This window comes from Trichoderma citrinoviride (genome assembly GCF_003025115.1).
Source record: "Trichoderma citrinoviride strain TUCIM 6016 unplaced genomic scaffold BBK36scaffold_6, whole genome shotgun sequence".
NCBI classification, from domain to species: Eukaryota; Fungi; Ascomycota; class Sordariomycetes; order Hypocreales; family Hypocreaceae; genus Trichoderma; species Trichoderma citrinoviride.
The window spans coordinates 204713-231129 of record NW_020194714.1 but is presented as its reverse complement, the minus strand read 5'-3'; the positions used below and the strand labels follow the sequence as shown (position 1 = coordinate 231129).

The 26417-nt window shown below is 55.4% G+C and overlaps 10 protein-coding genes across 10 annotated transcripts; 5 read left to right on the top strand and 5 right to left on the bottom strand.

The window, feature by feature from the left end:
* Positions 1–2428: 2428 nt before the first annotated feature.
* BBK36DRAFT_3848 (HR1-domain-containing protein) lies at positions 2429–2857 on the bottom strand (the record flags this gene model as incomplete). The annotated part of the gene is made up of 1 exon (XM_024898050.1): positions 2429–2857. One exon carries the CDS (start codon positions 2855–2857, stop codon positions 2429–2431), a length of 429 nt encoding a protein of 142 aa, XP_024750026.1.
* Positions 2858–5443: 2586 nt separating this feature from the next.
* BBK36DRAFT_1158665 (hypothetical protein) lies at positions 5444–6757 on the bottom strand (the record flags this gene model as incomplete). Its single annotated transcript, XM_024894129.1, has 1 exon — positions 5444–6757. One exon carries the CDS (start codon positions 6755–6757, stop codon positions 5444–5446), a length of 1314 nt encoding a protein of 437 aa, XP_024750025.1.
* A 1296-nt stretch (positions 6758–8053) lies between these two features.
* BBK36DRAFT_1117140 (hypothetical protein) lies at positions 8054–8933 on the top strand (the record flags this gene model as incomplete). The annotated part of the gene is made up of 3 exons (XM_024890319.1): positions 8054–8535; positions 8601–8743; positions 8800–8933. The coding sequence occupies 3 exons, from the start codon at positions 8054–8056 to the stop codon at positions 8931–8933; spliced, it is 759 nt and encodes a 252-aa protein (XP_024750024.1).
* Positions 8934–9232: 299 nt separating this feature from the next.
* Positions 9233–10809, bottom strand: BBK36DRAFT_1117411 (MFS general substrate transporter; the record flags this gene model as incomplete). Its single annotated transcript, XM_024890350.1, has 2 exons — positions 9233–10322; positions 10421–10809. The coding sequence occupies 2 exons, from the start codon at positions 10807–10809 to the stop codon at positions 9233–9235; spliced, it is 1479 nt and encodes a 492-aa protein (XP_024750023.1).
* Positions 10810–11821: 1012 nt separating this feature from the next.
* BBK36DRAFT_1117988 (nucleic acid-binding protein) lies at positions 11822–12318 on the top strand (the record flags this gene model as incomplete). The annotated part of the gene is made up of 2 exons (XM_024890421.1): positions 11822–12132; positions 12210–12318. The coding sequence occupies 2 exons, from the start codon at positions 11822–11824 to the stop codon at positions 12316–12318; spliced, it is 420 nt and encodes a 139-aa protein (XP_024750022.1).
* Positions 12319–12369: 51 nt separating this feature from the next.
* On the bottom strand, positions 12370–13875 carry BBK36DRAFT_1117851 (glycosyltransferase family 58 protein; the record flags this gene model as incomplete). Its single annotated transcript, XM_024890405.1, has 3 exons — positions 12370–13260; positions 13341–13585; positions 13749–13875. The coding sequence occupies 3 exons, from the start codon at positions 13873–13875 to the stop codon at positions 12370–12372; spliced, it is 1263 nt and encodes a 420-aa protein (XP_024750021.1).
* An 854-nt stretch (positions 13876–14729) lies between these two features.
* On the bottom strand, positions 14730–16043 carry BBK36DRAFT_1118238 (FAD-dependent oxidoreductase-like protein; the record flags this gene model as incomplete). Its single annotated transcript, XM_024890453.1, has 4 exons — positions 14730–15553; positions 15614–15711; positions 15801–15938; positions 16018–16043. The coding sequence occupies 4 exons, from the start codon at positions 16041–16043 to the stop codon at positions 14730–14732; spliced, it is 1086 nt and encodes a 361-aa protein (XP_024750020.1).
* Positions 16044–18726: 2683 nt separating this feature from the next.
* Positions 18727–19366, top strand: BBK36DRAFT_1140480 (hypothetical protein; the record flags this gene model as incomplete). The annotated part of the gene is made up of 3 exons (XM_024893379.1): positions 18727–18920; positions 19038–19106; positions 19285–19366. 3 exons carry the CDS (start codon positions 18727–18729, stop codon positions 19364–19366), a joined length of 345 nt encoding a protein of 114 aa, XP_024750019.1.
* A 2706-nt stretch (positions 19367–22072) lies between these two features.
* Positions 22073–22828, top strand: BBK36DRAFT_1140479 (hypothetical protein; the record flags this gene model as incomplete). Its single annotated transcript, XM_024893378.1, has 3 exons — positions 22073–22162; positions 22370–22693; positions 22739–22828. 3 exons carry the CDS (start codon positions 22073–22075, stop codon positions 22826–22828), a joined length of 504 nt encoding a protein of 167 aa, XP_024750018.1.
* A 630-nt stretch (positions 22829–23458) lies between these two features.
* Positions 23459–25825, top strand: BBK36DRAFT_1117793 (hypothetical protein; the record flags this gene model as incomplete). The annotated part of the gene is made up of 1 exon (XM_024890400.1): positions 23459–25825. The coding sequence occupies one exon, from the start codon at positions 23459–23461 to the stop codon at positions 25823–25825; it is 2367 nt and encodes a 788-aa protein (XP_024750017.1).
* Positions 25826–26417: the final 592 nt, after the last annotated feature.

Genomic DNA, 26417 nt, shown 5'->3' with positions numbered 1-26417 from the left:
GCTTCTCCGACTTAATGCTCTCCACTTCGTCGTTCTCAATGATAAATTCCTTCTTAAGCACCTTGATGGCAAATAGACGTTTAGATCGCTTCGTTTCCGCCAACATGACTTTTCCAAAGTTTCCTTTTCCAAGAACAGCAAGGAAGTTGAAGTGATCAAGACCAATGCGAGCGCCGGTGCCGGGATCGGTGGCGGATGGCAGAGCCTTTCGCTGGGCACCTGGAGGTCCGGCGGCGGCCCCCTGGGCAGCCACGGGAGACTGAGGCTTCTGTGCGGCAGGCTGCTGCTGGTACTGAGGCTGGCTCGGTTGCGGCGGCAGCGGCTGCTGAGGTGGCGGCTGCTGAGGTGGCATCTGGGCAGGAGGCGCCTGCTGCTGCGGCTGCGGAGGTCGTTGTTGAGCCGGCGGCTGAGCAGGGAACCCTTGATCCACGTTGGCATAGTCCGCCGGATTGTACTTGTGATGCTGGGGAGCCGGACCGGCAGCGCCGTAGTGTCCTTGGCCATATGGATCCTGCTGGGCGCTGTCATAGCCGGTACGGCCCTGGGCGGCGGCCATGGCGGCAGACGCTGCGGCTGCGGCAGAGAGGTCAGAAGGCGCACGACCAGGGTGCCCCGGTCGCTGAGGCGAGGTCTGGTTATACATGAGCCGTGCCGCCTCCGTGGCCTCTGCGGAGGGCGTTCCGGGGACCGAACCAGCGCCGGCGCTCGAGAAGGATGCAGAAGACCCGTGGCCGGCTGTAGTTGGGCTCTTGCTGGCGCCAGATCGCAGAGTCTTTTCCGAGAGCGACGTCGTCTTCTGCTGCCGCTGCTTCTGGACTCGGATGCCTTCGAGGATTTGGTTGGCCACGGCCATGGACATGCCGCAGAAGTCGGGCACCAGGTGGACACACTGGGCGTGACTTGTAAGGCCACATTCTATTCAAGTCGTTAGACAAGCAGGCCTAGAGTAGAGGGAGTGAATACGAGCAGCTCGATGCCTTACCTGAGCACTTTCTGCAATTCTTCTTTCCAAATGGAAGTATGTAGCCGCAGTGGCAGCACCAGTTGGCTGTGACGTTGGAGAAGGGCTGGAACCTGTGCGGGATGCGGTGATTGATCTTCTCCTCGTCCGGATCCGTCTCCGCATTGCTCTTGCTGATACACTTGGTGACCACGCTCGGGTAGCACTTGTTGTGACAAGTGTACTTGCAGTCCTCGCACTGCATTCCCGCAGAGTACTTGAGGAAGTCTCCGCAAAGGGCGCATCGCATGATGTTGTAAAACTGGTGCTGGACAAACTTGTGGCCGAACATCTCGTGCACTTCCTCCTTGCGCTGACGAACGGCACCCTTTCTGCCCAGACCGAGATCAACCTGGCGCTTGTCTCGGTTTTCCTTGACGAAGCTGAACTCGAGCTGAATCTGGCCGGCGGGCTCGAGGTTGAACCAGCCATCGATGGGGCCGGTGACGACTTGGGGCTGAGGGCCCGGGTCGCCAAAAGGCGCCCCTGGGGCCTGGGCGCCGGGAGCAGCCTGGGGCGAGCCTCCGAAAGAGCCCGATGTCGGGCTCATCGGGAACTGGGAGGGAGCTCCAGAGCTGCCCATCCGATCGGCAGACACCCAGCCGGAGCTGTTCATCTCGGCCTCGATCCTCTTGCGGCGCATCTCCTCGACGATGTCGGATATCCGGACCCAGAGCATGGCAATGGGCATGGGATGTTCGCCGGGCTTGTCGTAGATTGTGAGCTCAATCTCGTTGGCCTTGTCCACTTCCATGTTGTGATATTCAGCCTCCCAGCGGTCATTTCTCGACACCTTGGTTCGGGCCATGACAGTGTCTTCGACCTTAACGGCGACGAATGTCTCGGGGCCACGAGCAAATCGGCCGGTGGTAGCATGATCCACGTCTTTGAATGGAGAGCTGGCCGCTCAAGGGCTTGCGGAGGTTGGGAGTGTTGATTGAGTCGTCTGTCAAGGAAACATTCGTCAGTAAGGGGACAAGAACAGCAAATCTCTTGGCGTTCCTTTTGAGAGGAATTACTTACCATCCTGGGCATCAGCCGAGTCCATGTCAACGTGCAGTTCTTCATATCTCTTCAATGCCTGCTTCAAGAGAAGGATCTTCTGCTTGCTCTCAACCCTACGAGCAGCTGCATCGGCCTTGCTCTTTCGGTCGCCCTCCATGCCGTAGAGCTGCACCATTTTCTCAACGCCTTTGAGATACTGCTCCTCGACGTTGAGCTTGAACTGGATCTGCGAGAGCATGTGCTGGATTCGAGGGCCGAGGTAGGGGGTATCATACTTGATCAAGTCTGTGTGAGAAGAAAGAACACTGGTCAGCTGCAGCTCGCATCTCGCAAGGGGGGGTTCAAAGAGGGAACGGCGGGCGGGACTGTATCGAAGAACAGCAGACAGGGGACAAGACTCGGAGACGAAGCAGCACAAGTTCCTCAGTTGTACGCACCTAGCTTGGTGAAGTTGGGACGAGCCTTGGGAGCAGCTCCAGGGCCTGGGGCACCAAAGTTGTGGCGAGGCGGTGCCAGATCCGAGGGCGGCCCGACCTGGCTCTGCTGGCCGTAGGCGGGCTGGTCTCCCCACGACGCCGACGAAGCGTCCTTGGGCGGCGGAGGAGGCCGGCCGGCGTCGTCGGCGCCCAGAGACATGCCCTCGACGCCCTGGCCGACCTTGCGCATCTGGATGTCCCGCAGCTTCTCCTCGAAGAACTGCAGGTTGCGGCGGCCGTCGCGCATCTGGGAGTCGAGCCGCGAGCGCACCGCCTCGTTGTTGGTCTGCGAACGCATGGGATTGGCGGCGCTGATCAGAGCCTTTTCGCGCTCGATCTTCTTGGTGATGTTCTGGATGGCCTCGTCCTCATTCATGGCGCCGGTGGGGGAGCGCGATTCGTTCGCGCAAGACGGGGGGCTCTGGTGATGGTGAGGCGAGGGACTGCGGAGGAGCAGCAGGAGGGAGCAGGAGGAGGAAGACGGGGGGTGGAGAGGGAAAAAACAAGCGGCTCCACGACTGGATGCTGCACCACGAGCGAGGCGGCCAGACGGGCAGCAGACGGGCGGCTGAGGTCCGACACGGAGCTGCTGGGCGGGATGCCTGGGCGAGAGGCAGGACTGAGCGTCTTGCAGTGGGAAAGAGGAGGAGGAGGAGGGAAAAGACCAGAGGCTGCCTGTCCCGACAGAGGTGGTGTTTTGTGGATGTCGTCAGTGATGGGGGGGGGAGTCGGCTAGGGAAAGGTACATGTAGGCAGGCATGTGGCGGGGTTTGTTGTCCACAGCAAGGCTCGGGCGGTTTTTGCTCGAGTTTTAGAGGAACCCGGAGGCGCCCAGAGGCTACGCAGCGCTAGCAGCAGCAGAGCAGGGCCCTAGAGGCCGGCGGCCAGCAGCTGTAGATCCTCCTCCACTGCGAGTTGATTACATGCACCCGACAGTTGCTGATTTGATCCATGTAAGGCACCGGGCATGTGAGAGCGGCTTTGGAGGGATGAGAGCTGCGTTACGGCCACTGCCTGGGGTGTTTGCTCGATGAAGCCGATGGCCGAGATTGGTCTCGGATCGCGAACTACATGTACCTACTATACATGTGCATGTACTGTCGGATATCTCAAGGGCGATACGCTGGGCCGAATGGCTTTCTGTTTGCCCTACAGCAATCCACAGTGATAGCAGCGGCTATAATAGGACATATCAAAGCATGACGAGTCCTATTCTTTTCTGTCAGACAATTACGCATCAACCTCTCACGCGGTGCCTGGCCGGCGATTTTCTCCATCGAGCACGAAGTCGGTCTGTGATTCCACATCAACCGCACGGCCTCACTTAGACCGAGCCAATGTGCCACAACTCGACATTCGACCACCTACCCTGTAGAAACACCAGGAGAAGCGAACGAAACTGAGAAGGACGAAGAGCTGACCGAGACATGAATCGTGATTGTGACATTCGATGTGGCACCGTAACATGAGGCTTACAAGCAACCTGGGATGCCACTGCATCTCAGCATTATGTTGGCTCCCTGTGACAAATATTCGGTGCTGAGTGGCACATTCATGCTGTTTTACGCATTTTGTCCAACCTACCCTGTGATGAACCATGATGGAAGTCGAACCATTTCAAGCATATCAAATACTAGAAGCTGAATACGCTTCTCTTGGTACTCACTCTCATGTGAACAAGATCGATCAGCTGCAGCCACGTTCTGACTATTCATGTTAGTAGCTCGGTAGTACACACGCACGGCATCTTCACCAAAAGCTTCGCTCGTCGGTCACAAGGAAAGGCAGCGTCTCGTATAGAAATAAGCCACCAAGAGACGGGTTCACCAGCCAATGCCGCACATTGCTTGGAATCCAACTAGGATTCCTCGTGATACTCGTCACAATCCATCTGATTCGAATCCATACAGCCAACTAGGACTTCGTATGAGCTATTCGGACTGAACCTGAATTTTGATAACTCCACGCTCGTGAAAGTCATCCAGCCCTAAGCTCCAAACTCTATCCTGATGACCTCGAGCTCCGAAAGATCAAACAGCGAATCAAGTGCAATTCCAACGGCGGGGGTTGCATTAAAAACGAATCATTGAAGCTCCAATTTCTTCAATCTCATGCTGTGCGACTTCCGCCTCAGCCAGGTATAAGGTAGCCCAAATAAACAATCAATCAACGAAAATGCTCCAGGCCAAACCTCTCAAAGTCCTACCTAGTAGGAAAGTAGCTGACAAGTCCTAGATCGTACATACCGTAATGGCTGAGCCTTGTCTAGGACATGGGGTTACACCGACCGCCCGGAATGACGTTGCTCCATGGCTTCTGCGAGGCTTGCATGGCTTGTGCGGTTCCTTTCACTTCCGTTGCCATGGCGCTCAAGGTCATCCATTATTTGGCCTGGTCTGATCTGTTAGTGCTTGTTTTCTTTGCGGTGCCAGATTGGTCTTTCGCGACGAGATCCGAGATAGGCAAGTTGTGGCAAGAGGACTGGCCTGTGGCGAGCTGGACGGCAGCTTATTGAGCCGCTTGTGAAGCCTGAGGAGGCTGATGATACCATCTCGAATAAACAGCATAACAAATAATCATACAGATGGAACATAATCAGGCACTTCAAGTGGAGACGCTCAAATTCCTTCAAGCTACCGCCGCAGCAAAGAATCATCAGCAAGCCTCATCACCAGTTCTTACCTGGGTAAGATAGGGTAGTTACTGTATCTTTAGCCTCACTTGATCATCATCGTTGCCCTCATCAACCAGATGCAATTGGCCTCATAGCCTTGATTGTACAATCTCCCCCACGTTGTACATACATAGTAATGTCGTTCGATCCGCCGCGCTATATGCGTCTAAACTAAAAAGCTCCTTGTATATCCCTTTCAAGGCCCATATGGTACTGTGTCTATATTACATCAAGAAGTCGAATCGTTAGAATACATGTCTATCAGATCAACACCGCCCGTCGTCATCATCATTTCCGTGCAAACAACGCTCCCATGCTCCAAGCAATCGCTATGCCGCTGATGAGGCCCTCCAGCACCAGGGCAGACGCGTCCCGCATGCGCAAGTCCAGCGGGCGCTCGCTCACCAGATCCTCGAAACCTGCCCTCCACACGTTGACGTCTGTCACGAGGTTCTTCCACTGCACCAGGACCTGCTTCAGTTCCTCAAAGCTAAGAAGCCAAGCCCCGGAGACGGTGTAGTGCCAGGCCTCCTTGATCTTGTCCAGGTTGATGAGCCTCTCGGTCTCCTCGTCCGGCACCATGTTCCTGGCGGCTTCTTCGGCAGCTGCGGCAGCTGCGGCGGCTTCGGTCATCTGGTTCAAGGTGGACTTGATGACGGCCAGCTCAGACTGGACCTCATCCAAGACTCGCTTTTCCTCTGCCACGACGCCCTTGACCAGCCTCTTGCGCTTCCAGGGTTCGGCCACAAACTGCAGCACCACAAAGAGGATAAAGTTCATGCCCATCAGCCCCCAGGTGCCCCACGTCGAGGCTCTCCGGATGCGGTCGCTCCAGATTTGCTCCTCGTGATAGCGTTTCAGGATGCCGGCACTGAGCTTTTGGCTCAGCTTCTGCTCGTCGGCCTCGGCCTCGGTCAAGTTCTCCTGGGCCGTGATAACCTCGCCCTCGAGGATGTGATCCGTCCGGTAGAGCTCGGTAAAGCGCTCGAGATCCGCGGGCGTCCAAGTGTCCTTGCGGGCAAGCAGCGTCGTAACCTCGCGCTGAGTTGACGCCCGCTTGTTGTTCGATGTCTTGTATGCCTGCCTGGCCGTCCGGACGCGGGCCTGGGCCTCGGCTAACTGCTGCTCCAGCTGCTCGTTCTCCAACTTGATGGCCTCGATGCCCGTGTAGCCGGTGATCTCGTTGAGCTTCTGCGAGGCATTGAGGACCTTGGACTGGACACCGTCCATGATGCTGCTGAACCTCTTGGTCAGGGCGCTCCGCCGCTCCTCTGATATCGACGGCAGCTCCAGCCAGCTCGGCTTAGACCACGATGGGGCAGGGTCGGCCGAAGATGCATTTTTCGCGGTCGATGACGCCGGGCTGTCGGGTTTGGGGACGGATTGGGGGGGATTGGGGGGCTTGTCGGCTTCGTTGGAGGGTTGGGAGGAGTAGAAGCGGGCTCGAAAGACGGCGATCGGGACGTGGCAGCGGATGCAGGCAGTCGAGGGCGTCCTTGCCGGGCTGAAGCTGAGGCCGAAGCTGGCTTTTGCCGCCGGCCTCGCTGCCAGCTCCAGCCCTATCCTGCCATGCCTCCAGGCGGCACGGCCAAACGGCTGCATGTTCTGCCAGCGCAGGGCCAACGAGCCTCTGCACTGTGGTGATTGTGAGGTCTCAAGGGGGACCGGATGCTCGGTGCAGCCTGTTGGTGAGGGTTGGTTGAGGTTTTATTGCTTTTTCCCTTGCTCTCTTTTTAGTAGCTAAGGTCGAGAGACAAAGGGCTGGCCGGGTTGGTCTCGGGCTGACCCGCTGCCTTGACACCCAATTGCGGTGCCGGTAGTAGTTGGTGCTGTGTCTGGGGAAGACCCGAGAAGACCAAAGCAAACAAAGGATGATGATGATGAATGAAGAAGAAGAAGAAGAGAGGAAGAAGAAAAGAAGGAAGAAGGAAAAGAGAAACAAGGAAAGGCCCAATGCACTTCCTCACCTACCAATCGAAGGTGCTCGCTCACAGCGCAGAAGGCACCGGCATTGAGCGAATATGTGCTGTCCGTTACCCGTCTCTGCCTCCACCTTCTGGTGGAAAAAACTGCAGAAAAAAAGAAGCCCACAGACAAGCTTCCCCGGCTGAGCCCGGGTCTTTGGGCCGATCTCGACGGCCTGGCCTGTGAGGTGGTTCTTGGTGTGTAGACCGCCTTCGCAAAAATTCGCGCTTGCTGGCACCGCATGAGAGCGGCTTAATGTGGGCGGTGCCAGAAGTGAGGCCGGGATTGTGCTGATGATGATGATGACGATGATGATTGAGGACAGAGAAAGTATGAAGCGGCTCTTCTGTATAAGAAACACAGGACAGAGCCAATTGAACCAATTGTTGTCCATTGTTTACTCAATCATCTCCGGCTTCCTCTCCCGTCTTCTCAGAGCCTCGACGCCTATTTCGGGGCTTCTACTGTAGTGCTCTGGCGGGGCTCGCGGCCCCTGTCCCTGATACCCTGGCCGCTATGGCGGGGCATCTCAGCGAGGTGAAGCCGCCCCGAAAGTGACGACACAGGGATTGGATGCTGTGTGGATGGTGACAGATGGACGTTCACGTTCGGAGTTGGGAGGGATTTTCATCGAGCAGATCAATTCCTTAACTGTGTTCTTTTCTATAAGGGTTGTGACTATCGAGGCTTATCAATTTTATCTAAATTTCCCCTTCATTTGCTCTCCTCTTTCTGCTCAGGTTGGTTTTATAAGCAATTTACCTTCCTTTTTATTCCCACTGTCGCCGCTATCGCCGTCATCTGCCCCTCCATCTGATATTACAATATCAAATTGCCCCTCCAGATTTTCAATTTCACCATCTTCTTCTCCTCCATCTTCCGCCTCACATCCTCCCTTCTTCCCCCATCATCAACCTCCTCATAACCCTCAAGATGGGCTCCGTTTCAACCGACACGCCGGCCATGGCCACAAACCCCAAATTCATCTTCTTCACCGACTTCGACGGCACCGTCACCACCGCCGACTCCAATGACTACATGACCGACAACCTGGGCTACGGCCCCGAGAAGCGCAAGCAGGGCAACGCCGACACGCTCCACGGCCGAGTTCACTTCCGCGACTCTTTCCGCGAGATGCTCGACAGCGTCAAAACGCCCTTGGACAAGTGCGTCGAGATCCTGCTGGCCAACATCAAGCTCGATCCGGGGTTCAGGGACTTCTATAACTGGGCCCAGGACAACAACGTGCCCATTGTGATTCTCAGCGGCGGCATGGAGCCCGTCATTCGGGCGCTCCTGGATAAGCTGCTAGGGACGGGGTGGAATATTCAGATTGTGAGCAACTTTGTCAGGGCACGGGAGGGAAAGAGCCTCAACGACGAGGGCGGCTGGGAGATTGTCTTCCGCGACGACAGGTGAGGACATCTCGGCGATGATCTATCACCTACGAGAGAGCCGTGAACATTGACAGCAGACGCAGCATCCATGGCCACGACAAGTCCATTGAGATCCGCAAATACTCGAGCCTTCCCAACCGACCGACCATGTTCTATGCCGGCGACGGAGTTTCTGATCTGTCTGCCGCCAAGGAGACGGACCTGCTCTTTGCAAAGGCCGGAAAGGGTGCGTTGTCATTTTCTTGTGACGTTTCTCCGTATTTACTAACTGTTGCGGAACAGACTTGGTGACTTGGTGCGAAATCGAAAACGTGCCCTTTGTCACCTTCAATGACTGGACGAGCATCTCTCAGACGGTCAAGGATATCGTTGCCGGCAAGATTACCGTCCAGGAGGCGGCCAAGGGTCGAATTTAATCTCGATCTGCATCGATTTTACGACTTTTCTTTCATTTCTTTCATGACGAAATTCCCACTTGAATAAGAGAAATTTGGGTGTTGAGGGTGTTGATAGATTTTGGGTAAGGCTATTGGATACCCTCATAGAGGCATAGATCTCTTCAGACACGTCAAAAAGGGACAGCTTGGATTCTTTATAGAAAGAGGATAGATGGACGAGCCATAGAGACTCCAGGAAATAAGGTAATATATCGTCACATTTTGTTTCACTCATTCTGTCTTTTTTTGATATCATCATAACATTCCCGTCACCACACTCACTGCTTCTCCTTCGTCTCCGCCGGAATGCCGTACCAGCACAACAGCATCACTACAAACAGAAAAATGACAATCGGATGCAACACCCACGTCCCAACCGCCTGCGCCAGCAGCCCCGTCACGAACGGCGCCACCGCACCGCCCAGGCTGCCAAACGCGCTGATGGCCCCCATGCCGCTCAGCTTGTCCCGGTGCGACAGCCCGCGCATGAAGACGGCCGCGGAGCACGGGTAGATGGGCCCCAGCAGCAGGCCGACGATGGACACGGCGACGGCGTCGCCCACGACGTTGGGCACGAACCACACGAGGATCTGGAAGGCCAGCGCTCCGAGGACGAGGCCGTAGACGAAGATCTTTTCGCCGAAGCGCTGCGCGGGCGCGGACAGGAAAAAGCGGCCGAGGGTGATGCCCGCCCAGAAGCCGGCGGAGACGTAGCCCACGGACGAAGGGTCGCCGCCGCGCGAGTTGATGAGGAAGGAGATGACCCAGCCAGAGATGGACACCTCGGCGCCCTGGTAGGCGAAGATGAAGGTCGAGCCGAGCAGCACGATGCGCAGCTTGACCGCGGCCAGCATGCCCAGCACGGCCGAGTTGTCCGGCATCGCCTCCCTCTCTCGGGCCGCCGGGCTCTGCTCCCGCTCGAACCTCCAAAAGGCCCACGCCGAGAGGGCCATGGTGAGGAAGCCCATGCCCAGGGTTATGGCATAGTAGTGATTCCACGACGTGTGCGCAACCGTTACCAGCGCCGTGGCGATCAACGGGCCCGAAGTGCCCCCTATGCCGTAGCTCCCGTGAAGCAGGCCCAGCATGACGGTGCTGTTCTGCAGGCTGCCGCAGAAGATGTTGCCCATGGCCACGTTGATGGCGATGCCGAGGCCGACGAAGAAGAAGGCGGCGACGACGACGCCAAAGGGCGCCGCGGCGACGAGCGGGATGTAGGCGCATCCCATGGCCATCTGGCCGAGGCCGAGGAGCTTGGCGCGGCCGAGCTTGGCGCGGAGCGTGTCGAGGAAGATGGCGGCGAAGACGAAGCCGAGAGCCTGGCCGACGAAGATGAGCGAGACGACGGCGTAGCCGATGTCGTAGTGTCTGTTATTTGCATTGTCAGTGATGAGTTCTTGTTGTCTTTCATTCTTCGTGGGGTTTGGTATAAGTAGGTATGAGATCTGGGACAAGAAGCAATCTACTTCTCCATGTAGGGAATCAAAGCACCGGCAGCGCTGTCGCTCAACGCATTCCCAAAGTTGGCCAGACACACGGACAGCAGCCGGAATCTGTTAATGCGTGGCTCCCACGCGCTGGGCATCACCTCCACGACATCGACGCCGGGAATGGGACTCGTCGGACGGCTCCTCTCGAGGTCGGTGTCGTCCGTCCGAGGAGTGACTACGCCAGAGGCGAAGCTATTTCCACGAGACGTTGTGGGCCGAACATGGGCAATGTCTTCTTGGAATGGGCCTCCGGACGAGTTCTTGCGCTGGTAGGTCCTCTCCGGCGCTGTGAGAGGTCTGGTTGCTTCGTCGGGGGACTGTGCGGATTGGATCTCCACGAGGTTGCGCAAGAGGATTGCGTCCATGGTGGATGTTTGTAATCACAGATCAATGGATAGCAGCAGTTATGAGGTTCCAGGATGGGACTCTGTCTCGGCCTCCCTCGATGAAAGCTGAGGGGAGCTCAAGAGCTCAACAGAGCTTCGCCGACCATTTATACGTGGACTCGTGTATCAAAGTCCTTCGCACGTCCGATACGAAGAAGGAATCCCGCAACGGCCCAATTTTCAAGAGTCTCGTGGCCCGATAAGCTCAAAGCTAGTGGAATGCCCAATTCAGGCTACTGAGACACAGATCAATCAAATCATTTCAAACCCCATGGTTCGGCCTACGGAGATTTGTGGTGAAGTAAGAATAACCTGAGCGGGTGCGGGTCCGGAACGATATCGGCTGCCGGCAAGGGGAAACCCTTGTAAGAAGAGTTGCATGTGAGATGTGCTGGATTTCATGCTTCAGTCAGAGCTGCTGCCAGTTGGTTGGCTCGGACATAGACCGGCCTGGGCGTTCCCTCCCCTGCTTGCCGCTGGATCGGGATGTGGGAACGGATGGCTTGTCGAGTTATCATGGTGTATGTGATATTGACGAGATTGGCGGTTTTGTTTCTGCAGCCACCAGGCCGACTATCACCTCGATGATTGCGGCGAGTTGAGTCACTGATGAACGCCAGAATGCCTAAACTAGGTAATATACATTAGAAATCCATCGATTCTATGTCGTAAAACAATTTCCCCGCCAATTCTCCCATTGGGTCGTCCAGCACCTCGCTTTCATAATCAATTGAACACTCTATCTTCACGATGGCTTGTCACTTTCAGTTGGGTCCCTGAAGCGGTCTCGCCCAATGGGGCAACACCGTGCCGGGGGAGCGGGAACGGGCGGAGGATTTCAGTTACCTCTTTGAGGAATTCCCTTCCTATCGATAAAGCTGCCCCTCCATCACGGGCCCCAGTTTATTTTCCAATTCCACCATCATGAAATTTTGCCCTATTTTTCGATAATACTATCATCAATTTGAAGCTCGATCAGATTCGCCAAGCCATGGGTAAACCGAAGCGAAACGTCCTTGCCGCTGCGCAAGAGGCCCTCACTCCTCCCGACACCCTCGAGCCGACGCAGGCTATCGTGCGCGTCCTGAAGCCCGAGGGAAACAACCTCTACACCTGCGAGATGCCCAGCAAGAAGCACGTTGTTCTCGAGCTCGCCCAGCGCCTCCGCAACACCATCTGGATCAAGCGCGGCGGCTACGTCCTGGCCGAGGGATATCCCGTGGGAACGCAGGACAGCCGGGCAGCTGGGGAAATTGTCAAGGTTGTGCGCGACGAGAAGCTCTGGCGGAAGCAGCCGTATTGGTATGATTTGCATCTATTTTCTTTTTTTCTTCTCTATACTCTTTTTACATGTTTTATTAACAGTTGTATGACTCCAGGCCAAAGGAATTCGAAAAGTCGGTCCAGGAAGACAGCGACGAGGAGAGCGACTCCAACGTGGGGAAGCTGCCGCCTAGTGACGACGAGGAAGATGAAGACGAAGAATGAAGAGGTGTTTCTGTTTCTGCCGGTATAATCCAGCCATCTGGTCTCCTACCACTAGTGCTGCTTCGGTTTCGACGTTCCACGCGGCTGCGGATTCGAACCTACAAAGGCCATGGCGACCGTCACGGCCAGCACGCTCACCACAACGCTCGAGCTAAGAGGCGTGCTGGGGAAGACATTCCAGGCCCATTCTTGCACCGCCCAGAGAGGGGCCACGACGAGAAGATTGGGGGACGCCGTCCACAGGAGATAGGGGGTCGCCCATGCCAGATATGCATAGAACTGGTAGTGCAGAGACCGGGCAAACAGCAGTCCGACCACGTTGGCCGACAAGATGGTGGACATGACGTAGCCGGGCGTGACGACGCGGTTGGAGATGGCGCGCTCTTCCTGCTCGGTGAAGGGCGACCTGAAGCGGATAACGTAGGGCATCATCCCGAGAACGGTCCGTTCTTTGATCTTGAGCCACCGGCCCAAGATGAAGGCGAGGAGGAAGACGGCGTGGAAGGACAGTAGCGTGATAGAGAAGCCCCGGCTGAGGAACAGATCCTCGCCCAGCATGCGCCAATTGACTGTCCATTCAAACTTGAACTGCCTCGACAGCTCGAACGCACGGCCGAGGTACCCGCGCCAATTCGTTGTGATGAAGGGGATGGCGAGGAGGAGCTGGACCTGCACCATGAGCCAGAGCAGCCGCAGGGCGCCCTTGAACCCGCGACCGAGGAAGAGGATGATGACCACGGCGGGGAGGACGAGCAGCAGCGACATTTTAACGCCCAGACCGATGCTGTACGCGAGGGCCCCGAGGGTCCACTCCCGTCTTTGGAAGAAGAGGATGCACAGCCAGAGGAAGAAGGCGGCGAAGCAGTCGTTGAAACATCGCAGGACAAAGACGCTGTGAAGTCTTTTGGAGAGAATGAGGAGCGGGAAAATGTAAGGCGGGACCTGTCCGTGGTTTGAGATGGCCGCTTTTAGTGACTGCGTTTTTTTCTTCTTTTTTGATGTGAAGTCTCGGCTCAGCTCACCTTGGCCTTGGAGTAGCATGCCATGACGACGCCCAGAGTAGCCATGTAGAGCACGGCAAAGAGCTGCTGCGCCAACAGAATGTTGGTGCCCTTGTTGGTCAGGTAATAGAGCCCCGTGTAAATATACACATGAGCTGCGGGATACACCAGGGGCCCTGTGCCGCCCTCCATCTTGGGGTAGTCTCGCTCTCCGTGGACGAACTGGGTGACCTGCTCCATGTAGGCAACCCAGTCGATTTCCGTATCTGTTGCGTGAGTTAGTCTTGGCTTCAGACAGACACAACTCCTGTTTCTTTGCTTGTATATTTCTACTCTTTCGACAGTATGAGCTGTTTCCCCCCTTTTCTCATCTCATCAAGCAGCGATTATCAGGTTCTCAGGGGATGGTCATCCATGGGGTGGACTAACAGGGCACTTTCCAGATAATCAGCCCGCACAGCACCGCATCCGCAAGCCAGAATCCAAACACCAGGACTTTGGACAGCGCATGGCGGCCGTTGGCGATGTCCATGGCAGTTTTGACGAGGGACGCCATGAGAGGCGGTTTGGTGTGGTGCGAAAACAAGAAGCCTCTGTCTCTCTCTCTCTTTCTTCCTTCAAGGCCAACCGTTTTGTGTAGGGTTACGTTGACAAAACATGAGGTGGACTGAAAGTGCGGAAAATAAAAGCTCAATTGAAAGGAGTTGCTTGTCGGCCTTGTTGTTCAAGGGGCACGCTTTGTTGACATTAAAACAGTGGAGGGTGAGAATAGACTGTCGTTTTTGGCTGTTGGTGCAACGTGGAGCCTTGAATGTTGTTTTTGCTGCAAGGTTGAAGCTGCCCCGCGATATACATAGACCCGCTTATTTGCATCTCAGCGAACGTCCTCTGTCTGGACCTCATGAGGACGGAATGAAACATGTTTCAATATTGGCTTTGTTAGAAATCATCAGATCACTAGTATTTCATGACATTTGAGTGACGGAGCGAGCGATTGTCCAGGACAAGAGTGCCGAAAAGTCCAGCAGTTGAACTTCGTGAGCCGTTTCGATTACATTGATATTGACTATTCGCTGTCTCCCACTCCTGTGAGATGAAGCGTTGAGGAGATGAACGCAGATCTTGTTCTCAACGTTTGATCGTGAGAGTAGTTTGACGGTATTATGATGTAGAATGGCTACAGATCCAGGACTCACTCAAGAGTTGAGAAGAAAAAGAGTCAGTGGCGAGCGACGAGTCTTCATGAACCACCTTATCTCTTTCTCTCAATATCAACGATGAGATATCCCATCGAAGGACAAAGCAAGATCAGCAATATAGATTCGTCATGACTCCCAGTATACCGTGAAATCCGTCTAAGGAGACGAATTTAGATGAACAAGGATCGACAAAAGCCACCACAAACCCCGCTCAACTTCCCACCTTGACAATCTCCTCAACACACTCGACAACCCCCTCCGCACATCCATACGACCCCTGATACCCCCATCCCGCATGCCCATAATTGTGCACAACATACACCGTCTCCCCATCATCCCCATCCAACTTCTCCGCCTCGAGCCTCAGCCCATCCTTCCTATACGGCCTCAGCCCAACGCCATGCCGAATCACGCTCAGCCCCTCGATGCCCTTCCCACCCGTCAAGCCAGGCGCAACGTCCACAGCCCTCTTCATGATCCGCACAGCGATATTCGGATCAGGCACAGACTCCCAGTTCCCCAAGTCGTACGTGCCCCCGAGGATCGTCCCTCCGCCTGCGGCGCGGGTCATGATGTATGTCATTTCTGTTGCTCCGTCGTCGGTGCCAGACGTGGCTATCATGGGATGATATTCGTTCCGCACAACAACGACTTGTCCTCGCGCAGGCGTCATCGTATCATCCTTTACACCACCGAGCTTAAGCGATCCCAGCGCCGTGGCATTGACAATAATCTTCGCCGGCCGACCGGTGTGGCTCAGGGCCTTTGCGTCGCGAATGTCCGTCAGCACGGCCCTTTTGAAGACGACCCCGTTCTTGAGACACTGGCCCACGAGCCAGGGGAGATAAATTGCGGTGTTGATGCACAAGCTCGTGAATTCGCAGCCGGAGTCGTGGCCGGGGATGACTTCGTTGGGGCCCAGTTCGCGGTAGTCTGGCAGGACGGATTGGTACCAGGGGTTTGCGGAGAAGAGAGGATCTGCCGGATGGACGCCTGGAGCTGTTTCGTCCTTCTTTCTTCGAAAGACGCGGGCCTCTGTAGAAAAGATATCTTCTTAGTATCGGGTTCAGTCGTGAAGAGGTGGGAGATGTTTACTTTGGAAATGGATGCCTGCTTCGGGAACGTCTTCCGCCAGGCGCTTCAGCTCCGGCCAAGTGCGGCGCTCCCATCTACTGTTCTCTTCCGAGGCCATCCTAAAGAAACAACGACATTAAAAGCCCATCCAAGTCAAGCAGATTCGGAAAGATGGGAGTTTGGACTAAAGGGTAACGACAAAACTCACGGCAGCACATTCGCCCCGGCCCAAGGCGAGGCATATTCAATGTCATAGTCACCAGGCATGTGCTTCGCGACCACGGTAATCACATTGTCCTTGTTCTTCGAAAGGAGAAGCGCTGAAGTGAGACCGCTCACGCCAGCTCTTTTTGCATCGAAAATGTCTCTTGTTCAGTTATTTGCTTTCGATAGTTTAAAGTTGGGGGGATCCGGATATATCTCACCCTGCAACGACAATTACATTGGCCATTGTTTCCGATGGATTGACGTCTATATTCAGAGAAATGGTAATACGCGTAAAGTTTTATCACCGCGGTGCATAGAGTCTGTTTCCATTCATGAAATATATGTTCATTCTGAAGAGACGTGATGGAGCTTGTCGAGCTGCGATTCCGGAGTCGGCGTGACTCCATTTGATCTCCCCGCACTCAATCGAACCATCGTTTATCTTAGTCAATTAGAACACTTAAACGTTTAAAGCACGGCACACAGCTAGATATTTTGACGTCAATATTTGAGAAACCATCACCGAGCAACAAGAATTTCAGATGAACTGCTTTGGGAGAAAGGAGGCAAAAACCTGGTGTACTTGAAAGGAACAAGGAGAGGCTCTGCAGCACCCTGTAAACTGTTCCCGCTCGGCAATTTTTCTTTGAGTGTAAACAGACTGCGATAATATCAATTATGTCTATTTCCACTTCACTCGAGCTGGATGCTATAAAGGGAGACACCAATTCATCGGACTGGATGCAACAGCATTGAGTAGCATTCGCCACTAGTTCATCGAGAGTCTCGTTCCAGCTGTCTGTTCCGCGGCTGAAGCATCATGCTAGGATCAAATCCTTGGGTCCTCCTCGGGAGATGCCTCTATACATCCGATAAGATGCTAGAACAAATGGAGAGCCGGGATATCATTCCGTAGACTTAGTGGACAGCATCCTACTTCTCCGGCCTCGTGAGCGGTGGTAACGTACGCCTCACCAAATACCCAAGGGCTGGTGAAACAATGTTGGCTCCCAAAGGATGACATTGGTCGTCCATTCAATTGTCAGTTCATGCATGGATGCCGCTGCCAGGGCGAATCTTCTTCATATCCAATTTCATTCAGGCAGCTTGTTCATTTCAGCGTGCTGCTCTTCGTTCGGTATGAGCTCGTGCAAGCGCGGATACGGGAAGCGAAAGAGCAAACTGTAACCCTCATTAGCCTTCCCGGGCCACTGATCCCTCGCCCTGGGCCAATCGAAGGAGCTGCATTGAGGTAAAGGGGGGTAGCACAGGACCCCTTCAAGATATCACGTCGTTTCACGGGGCAAGTGTCTGCTCACCAAAAGCTGTAGAGTTAATTGCGTCTACAAAGCACGGCATTTGCGTCCGGGCCATTGGTGTACCACCGACGCAGATCAACACATATTCTCTGCAAGAGTAATCTTCTGTCGGGATAGATGTTGCCATGGGCAGAAACCACCCGCAAGTCGATAGGGGGGAAACAAACCTAGGTGATGAATCACCAGTGTCTCCTCGCCCCTTCTCCTCTGTGCTGCAGACGGGTCCTTGTCTGGCTGCTGGTTGATGTGGCGTCCCCGAGCACACAACAGTTGAGACCATGTAATAACTCGGGCCCTAATGAAATGTCCCATCCCGTCCACGTGGTCGTCCATCATCCGTCCGAAGGGCTGCGAGACAGCAATTCTTCTTCTCGCTGCAACCCGGACAGGGAACATGCAGATAGAATGCTCCTCGCCTGAGATTCCCGCATTGTTTGCTGTTCAACTAGCATCCCCCATTCGTGTCAAGGATACCCCAAAGAGGCGAGGGGCATTCTATCACCACAGCTTGTACGACGAGCTTGTGCCTGTCGTGTACTGCGCCGAAAGCAGAGACCAAGGGGACGCGGCCCTATCGGGACGAGGATAGTGAGGGACTTGGGCACAACTCTGTGTGGTCTGTGGGCGGCCAGAGGGCGCCATGTACCATTGCTGCCACGACCGGCCCTGTTGGCAAATCCTTTGGGGGCTAAGCAAATCTCCCGCGAGGCTGTTTACTGGTTGCACGACGTTGAGATGACGGGGTCCGTTGCATTTCGCGGCCACCACAAGTGGCACTGGCCACGTCCCCGAACTGCCGCCCTGGTAGTAGCATCTCGTATGTATGTACTGTGAAAGCTCGGCCCGGCGGTTCAAGGATTGGCGGAGAGCATCTTGGTTAGGTTGCTTGCAGGATGCTTATCTAAAGCGGGCACGTCTGTAGGTGCCATAGTGGCTGCCACTCTCATTGTCCGGCTTCCGCCTCAGTTGCCATCTCGTTGGCGAAGCTTGAAGAGCTTGGGATAATGACTCAAGTCTTCTCAATCGAAAAGGGCGAGTGAAGAAGACGGAGCGTGGTGAGAGTTGGAATCGAAAGGCGCTGCAAGCCTTGTCCCGTGCTTCGAAGCAGAAACACAGCATGACAACGGGCAAGAATGTCCAACGTGTGTCGTGGCACAGCACGGAGCAATGCAATGGGAGGTCACAGTACCAATGCAGCGATGACTTGTCGCCTGCAAAAATTGGCCTTTCGGGCGAGGCTCCGAGACCAACCTTGGGTCGGGTAGAGGTACATGGCCACGAAGAGGAGGCAGACGCTGGCCAAATCGCCCTGGGCAGATGCCGACTCGAGCGCCGCACGGCAGAGCGAGGCGCAACGAGCTCAAGAAAGCAAACACACGAGCACAGATGCCGCTAGCATGACCTTGTACCGAGTGTAGGTTGGGACGTTGACGGTGAGAGTACCGCGCTGCTCTCTCGGCTCACTCAGCCTGCTCCCGCGAGCTCGTCTCAGCCCTCTCTTCCAAGGCTAGACTTGGCCACGATGACGTCTTCCGGGCTGGGTCGAATAGACACCATCTTGCCGTGCCGTCTTGCCCAGATTGCCAGAGATTGACGGTTGAAGCCAAAATGGCTTTGGGTTGCAAGGCTCGCGGGTTTTGTCAAGTCTGGGTGGCTGATCTGCCCCGGTTGCCAAGTCATGACGCAAAGACCTCCAACAACTCCAACGAGGGATCGAACAGGAGCAGGGGGGATCTTGAGCGGCATCCCTGTCGGAAAAGGAAGCATGTCCTTTTAACGCTGATACTAACGCTGCTGCAAGTGTGAGTTAGGTGACGCACTGTACTGCTGCAATCGACTCAACCTGGTTTTTGCTTCCTTTTTTCCTTGGCCAAGCTACCTCTACGGTAGCTGATGAGCGGACACCTAGCGTGGGGCAGATGTCGCGAGTATATTCGATCGATGGGCAGCTCCGTTTGCTCAACCGTCCAGCAAGCAATACCTGCAAGGTACGGAGGCGAGATGGTGGTCAGAAGGCACTGGGGACAGGCTCAGCTTGGGACAATCAGCACTTGATTGATCCTTCTGGTGTCGTCGTCGACATTTCTCGCCTCCGCCTCGCCGTCTTCGCCTAGACATGTCCGGCTCGGCTCTAGGTAGCGGCGGGTAGCTGTCTGGGTATCGCAGGTATCAGCAGCCATCTGACGAATACGAAGTCTACTGCGGGGGCCTTCCATGGTTCCTCAGTGATACGAAGGCACGCGCATGAGGAACAGACGGACTGGGCATCTCGCAACGCTCTCCCATGCAGGCCCATGTAGTCATGCCGTAGCGCAGACAGATGCCACAAATGGGCACCGAGACGAGAGGGAAAACAAGCACCACAAGCAGATGGGGACGGAGATGGTCCGTTTGTTGCGGACATGACCAACTACTTGTCGGCCGTGTCTGGCGGACCGCCGGGCCTGCATGGGGTTCTGACCCAAATAAAGGCTGGGGCCTGCTCCATTTTGCGGCGTTGAGGTTTTGCCTGTACGCAATAGTGCTCGCTGGACTCGCAGGTAGTTCAGGTTGCATCAGCGAGTGGCAGTCGAGTTGACGCCGCCTTATCAAGTAGTTTCTTTCCCTTCCATCATCGACGTGTAATCACGACAGTCTCTGCATCGGCCAAAGTAACGGCGACGGTCAGCAGCGCATGATCAGTCGACTTGCCTGGATAACACGCACATGCCCGTCAGTGCGGCGATGCATCACGCAGTTGTTGTACCATGGTCGTACCTTGGGCTGTACCCGTCAGAGCTGGTTCAAGACGGTGTTAGTGACCGGGATGGCGTCGAGATCGGGCTATTGTGTTGTACGTATTTCGTCCAGTGATACTGGCTCCACCCCGACGGCGCTCGTACCTGTTCGTCCAGACGTCAGCCATTCAAGCCACCAGAAATAGGACAAGCAAGGACAAGGCAGAGGAAGAGGAATGGTGGATCCTGGGCGAGAGAAGAACTTGTCTCACCTGGGGATCGGGAGAAGCAATGGTCGCGTCTCACAGGCGGAGCGAATGGCGGGACGAGAACCGCAGCCTTCGTGATCAGTTTCGCTCGCTGGCTGATTTGTCGAGAGTTGAAGGATGTATGTCAGGCAATATGAAGCAGAAGCAGACGTGGTGATCCATGATTCTGGGGCAAGCACGGAGCTCGGAGTAAGGCGCCGCCGTTGCCCCGAATGTCATGTCCTCGTACAATACTTTGGTCCCTTGGACAGAGAGCATCGACGACATCACATACGTTTGTACTGGGAGATCAACTGGAGATTGATCCAAAGTGCTCTAGGTGCTTGTACGAGTACAATCCATTGACGGCCAAAGCCAATAGTTGACAGCATCCATGCAAGTATTGCTTCGTAGACGCGCAACAAGTGTGGCTGCGCGGTGGCAACTCGAACCCTCAGCTGGCCGGCTCTCGACTGGTTGCGCAAAAGTGCACGAGACTCACTATCACGGCACCTCTTCCTGCAGACGATGGTAAGCGATTCGTCGTGAATGGTTAGCAAAGGGCCATCTGATTCCCTTTTTAATTCCTGCGCATGTTAGTGGCAGAAAATGTCCATCAAATGCGCAAACCAGAGGCCGGGCATGACCGGTCTGTTATTGCATGTAGCCATTCGCTTGAGGCCGGCCCATGTATCGGTACGACGGCAACTTCAAGGTGCGTCTGCCTCATGACGGGAGGTACTTGGTTGTTCCCAAAGCCGCCGCTTCAGCGTACGAGGACTTGCAGTGTGCCCGAAAATGAATGAAGCCTTGACGCAGCCAACAAATTGATTTACTGTCAATACGAGTGTATGCAAGTAGGTCATTCAAATGCTAGTCGTCGGGCTCTTTATTGCAAGTAAGTACCAAGAAGAGACACAATGGCGGCACGTTGAAGGGCATGTACCTGAGCTCTGTTCCAAGTACAGGTACGCTTGTGCACCGGCGCCTGTCGTCTCGTCGTGGCCGCTGTCAGAACGTGGAATCGCTCAGCCACCAGCAGGACGGCGCGGGTAGGGCAGAGACCGGCCATCCAAACTGTAATCATGGTAGTTGAGCCCCTCGATCCCTCGAAAAGCCCTGGGGCGTCAAGAGTCTGGGTTCCAGGGGAGTAGAGGGGGGAATACGGAGTCGGGGCCCTGTCCCGGTCTCACATGCAGGTATTCAAAAAGCAGCCAGGGGAGCCCTTCAAGCACTTCCAGACGTCTGATGCCTCGCTCTGCAGTTGATTTGAGAGAGACCCCTGCCGCCCCGCTGGCGATTTCCTCTCTCTCTCTCCTCTGCAGTGGTCTGTTCTGTCGCCTGCAAGCAGTACTGGGAGAGATACGATGGGCTACGAAGTGCTTCCATGCCGCCCAAACTGTTGGCATGAGCTCGTAACCCGAATGGAACCGTACCTGTACCTGTGCCTGTGCCTGTTCCAGTGACTTCCATCCCAGGGGTTTGGGGCATGTCGAAGCACGAGTCCCGCTGCCCTGCCGTGCTACCGCTGTCTGTACCTTATTTGTACAAGGGACGGGGTGGGATGGACGGGCAGATGGAGCAAACGGGATTTCGAGCTGCTTCATCACAAGAGGTCCTTGTATACGAGGAAAACGGGGCCTTATTGGCGCAGGTGCTACAAGGGAGAAACCACGCAAACAGAGACAAATAATATAAAGGGCAGCAGGCAATGCGAGTGCGGTAATATACGATTCAGAGACTCGACGCCCCAGCACGTGCAGCGCAGACTGCATCAAGCCAATCGAATCCAATGTGCGAGTTTACACGTCCAGTACGGCGAGGTCCACGTACATGTACATGTCGTGCAGCGCATGCAGAGCGAGGTACAGGTGCGCCAATGGGCTCGTGGCCTCGGTGGCATCGCCTGGACGCAATCAAATCAGATGCAATTGGCATTGGATTCCTCGTACCGGCCTTGCAGCAATTCACCTTAGCAGCAATAGCACAATGGAGGTGAATTCTCCGCCAGTCATTGCCGACTTGGCGCTGCATGGCAATGGGAGACCGAAGACTGAGGCTTGTCTCGATGCTTGTACAGTATCGCCTCTCTCTCCAGAGCAAACTTGTACCTATCGTAACAAGGAATGGCATGGATGGATCGAAAGCACTGTTGGCACTCCAACCCACCACCCTCAAAGGCCTATGATTGCAGCCTTATTACTAGCGCAGGAGACTGCCTGCTCAAGCAGTTCTTCCAAAGCATTCTGCGTATCCTCATGTAATACTTGTATGCACTCGTCCCAGCAGCGCTCTGCCGAGCTGCCCAACCAGGATCAGCGGCCTCGCCTTCACTCATCACAGGCTTCAAGCTTCAGATTCCGAGTTTTCGCCCTCAGGGCCCCGGTTGGCGCTAAACATGGCCCCGGCAGCACCAGCGCACAGGGCACAAAGTGGCACCCGCCGGTCGCTGGAGAGCACTGGAGCAGGAGGTCACTGGCACCCGCAAGACCCTGTGCGGTACAGGTACCCTCGACGTACTTGTACCCCTCGACGTCCGCGGGTACCTCCACCCGCACCTCCACCCTGGGCACCTGGCAGCGACCGATCAAGCGGCAGGTCGCGCCACAGGTACGAATAGGGTAGAGCGGCCACAGGTACCTGTACCCGTACCAGTACCCGTACCAGGGCCCTCTAGCGGCCGGATCAGCGCCCACAGACCCCTCAAGCCTCCAGTCTGCAAGTGCCACCGGCCGCTGGTGCTAATCGATGCACCCTCTTTGACCCTCTATCCGCCGTGCTAAATTACGTCGCTGCCTCCTCCCTGTTTTTTGCCATCCTGACTGAACCCTACCTCACCACTACCACTTGACTTCGTGTCTCTCCTCCGGAGCCCTTTTCTGATTCTTCTTCCTGCAACGATGCTGGACGAGTCCACGCGATAACCTCGACGTTGCGAAGCCTTCGTTACTGCCTTTGGAGTCTCCGACGAACCACCAATCGTTTCCTTGACCGGCCCTCGTTTTCTTTGTCTCTTTTCTCTCGCCTTTACATGCCTCTCTAATAAGGCGGGACCGGGATTCATTCCAATTCCTCGACGTCGAATGCTATTCACGGGCACGAACACAAACAAACCCCGGCTTGTCCGCTTCGCCAACTGCACGCCTGATCTTGTCGACGCGCCTCGTGGCATGTGTTTCGCATCCGGACCCCTTTGTGGTCGCCGCCTCCAGCTGTCTGCCGCTTCATCAGCCTCAAACGATCATGATGCTGCTGCTTCGCGCCTCTCTTAACCCAGACATTCCGACTCAGCACACGCAGACCAAGTCGCCTCGCAAGTAAATCCAGCACAGGGAGGGGGGGCTTCTCACCCTCGAGGGGAAGCAAATCAGCACAATGGCCCTATGGCCCTTTCGCACACGGGGCGACAAGCGCTCTGCCGCCGCTGGAGATGCCGCCTCTGGACGTAAGATCGCAAGGGCGGCCTCCGTCAAACGAACCCGCGATGCGCGGCGATACAGCTTCTCGCCTGATCGCCAAGATGCAATCCAAGTTGACCGAGCCAACCAAAACCAAAACGAGCACTTGACGGGGGAAAATGCGCCTGCGCACAACACGCTCGGGCAGGACCGAGTGCCAACTTTACACCACAAGCGAAGTGGGAATCAGCCTTCGAGGAGGAAGAGTAGCAAGCGGAAGAGACAAGACCACAATAGAGAAGCAGAGATCAAGGCCATGAGCACCTTCGCACCCGCACGAGCGACCACCGAAACCTTCGCCACCGGTCGCAGTTCCAAGCATGATCACAAGAGGGCAAAGACCCTTCCGGCCAGGGCTCCTTGGGAGAGCCGCAATTCGGATCTATCACTACCCATCCCCATGTCTATCGAATCCCGCATGTCCTTCGAGTCTAATTATTCGTCTTATCGAGTAACCGCCTTGGATGCTCTCGCACCTAGGCCAACGCTGCGATATCAGGGGACGCGACTTCTCCCGTCCCGGGCTTCCGTGCCGACGCGATCGGGCTCTCAGAGAAACAGACTCGCCGCTTTTGACGAGGAAACACTCAAGGCGCACAAGCGCATCGATGAGCTGGCTGACGACTTTGATGCTAGTGAGCTCCGAGAGCTCATGGAGAGAGATGCGAGACGGCGTGAGAGGAACAGGCAGCGTGAGCGAGAGAAGGCAGAACGGAGATTGGCACGAAGGGCAGAGAAGCAAAAGATGGAGGAAGAAACTGCCAGAGAAAGGGGCACCCCGTCACCGGAAAACCTGGAACGAGGCGTCATGGGCCGAGAGCTCGGTTTGGGCATCGATCCACCATCAACGATAGTGACGTCCTCCAAGCAGCGGACTTCGCCAGAGCCAATGTCCGACGTTGAGGAGTATGCTCCAAAAACGCCAAAGACACCACAGCCGGAACCCCTCGAGACGTTCCACCGAATTGACACGGCGCCTCGCGAACCAGAACCTACGCCAGCCCCCGAGAGACAACGACAGGCTTCTGGCAAGTCAGAACCACGTGTCCCAGCCGTACCGCCTGCGATTCTCAAGTTAGAGGGCCACGTGGTTCCCAAGACGTCGACGTCAGGATCGACGTTTGATTCCGACAAGGACAAGACGTCCTCGGCAATGGATGATGACGCCACGACGCGGAAAGGATCCGAGGCCAGCAGCAAGACAAACCGCATATCATTCTCCACGCTGCTCAGATGGGGAAGAGGCCGCCGCAGCTCTGGCGGACCATCCTCATTTTCTAATACCTCTCGCGAAGAAATGTCCGCGGTTGTGGCTGCAGCTGCAGCGGCCCATGCTCATTCGCAAGCAAGAAGCACCGAGTCACCCGTGTCATCATACTCGGGTAACTATCTATCGTCCAAGCCGGGTTCTGGCCCGCCAAAGCGAACACGCTCCCGCTTCCGAGAAGACTTGCCGGAACTTCCACTGTCTCCGCCTCGATCACGCCTTCAGTCGCCTGAAGCAGACGCCTCTCTTCCAAGCGTCGCAGAGCACAAGCCTGCCGTCCCCGAACCTATACAAATCCCCACCTTGCGAGATGACACTCCAACTTCTGGCCATCGCTCGATCGACATCCCCCACGCTCGCGCCGCGAGAGATAAAATGTATGGCAGCCACTCGGCCGATCCCCATCTTTCCATGTCCCTGGCATCTGTCGACTCAGAAGCATCCTGGCTGTCGGGGCGGGTTGGTAGCCAGAGGAGCCAACGACTGTCGTCCGTACGTGATAGGATTCGATCCCGCCAACAGGACCGAGACGCCAGACCAGATTCTCCAAGCAACAGCGCGCACGAAGACCTCGAAATCACCGAAGATGACTACATGTCACGCTTGAGCCCCGATCCAACGGCTCTGACATTCAACTCTCGCTTGTCAGGCGAGGGTCGTCCGAGTAGTGATGGAGAAGAGATGGTGGACGAAGGAGAAGTCAGGTGGGGCGCCGTTGGCGCTCACCCGCAGCTTGTTTCTTCGCATACGCATCACCGCGACACCATTCGCAGCCGCGAAGGCCTGCTCAACATCGACTCGGGAGACGAGGAAGACTTTGACGCTCCCATCTCCCCCATTTCTCCGATTACCCCCAGCATGGATGAAAAGGTCGATCTCGAGCGCGCCACAAGCGTGCGGGTGGATCGGCACCACTCCCGCAACTTTAGCGCTGGAAGCGCGAAACTCCTGGAGATTCACCCACGAGAATCGACAGATAACAAGAGGAGGAGCCAAGAGCCGTCCAACGGTGTGTGAGTTGATGCCTGAGTGATGTGCTAATGGCCCAACAGTCGAAAGAGTTTCCGGATTTAGAAAGCAACAAAAAAAACGAGGAAAAAAAAGAGAAAAATAGAAAGGGGCACATCTTGATGACTTCAGCTTCCGATCTGGGGCCGAGTTGTGCACCATTGACGAATCTCCTTTGTAACGACATACTGACCCGAGTCACTCCTTCAAATTCATTCCTTGCTTGACGGCCGGCATCGACAAAATCGTATAAAGAAGAAAAAAAGGAGAAAAATTTACACCGAAATTACCAAACAACAGAACATAAACAAAATACCACGATAAAACGGGAAACTCTTTCGACTTTGGAACTGATGGCATCCAGAAATGCACAATCAAACACCTTGGGCTTTTTGCTTTCTTGGCAAACGTCCCGTTGTACATTACAACACTTTTGACGATCTACGACTGGCGTTGGACTTTGTTTTTTCTCTGCTTTTATTTATTCCCAAGTCACTTCTTTTTTTACAGGCACATATACCAGATTTGATACCCATTCTGTTGAAGGGGGTCTACATTTGCCCGGACTCCTTTTACAGCTCGTCTTGTGTTTCTGAGAGGT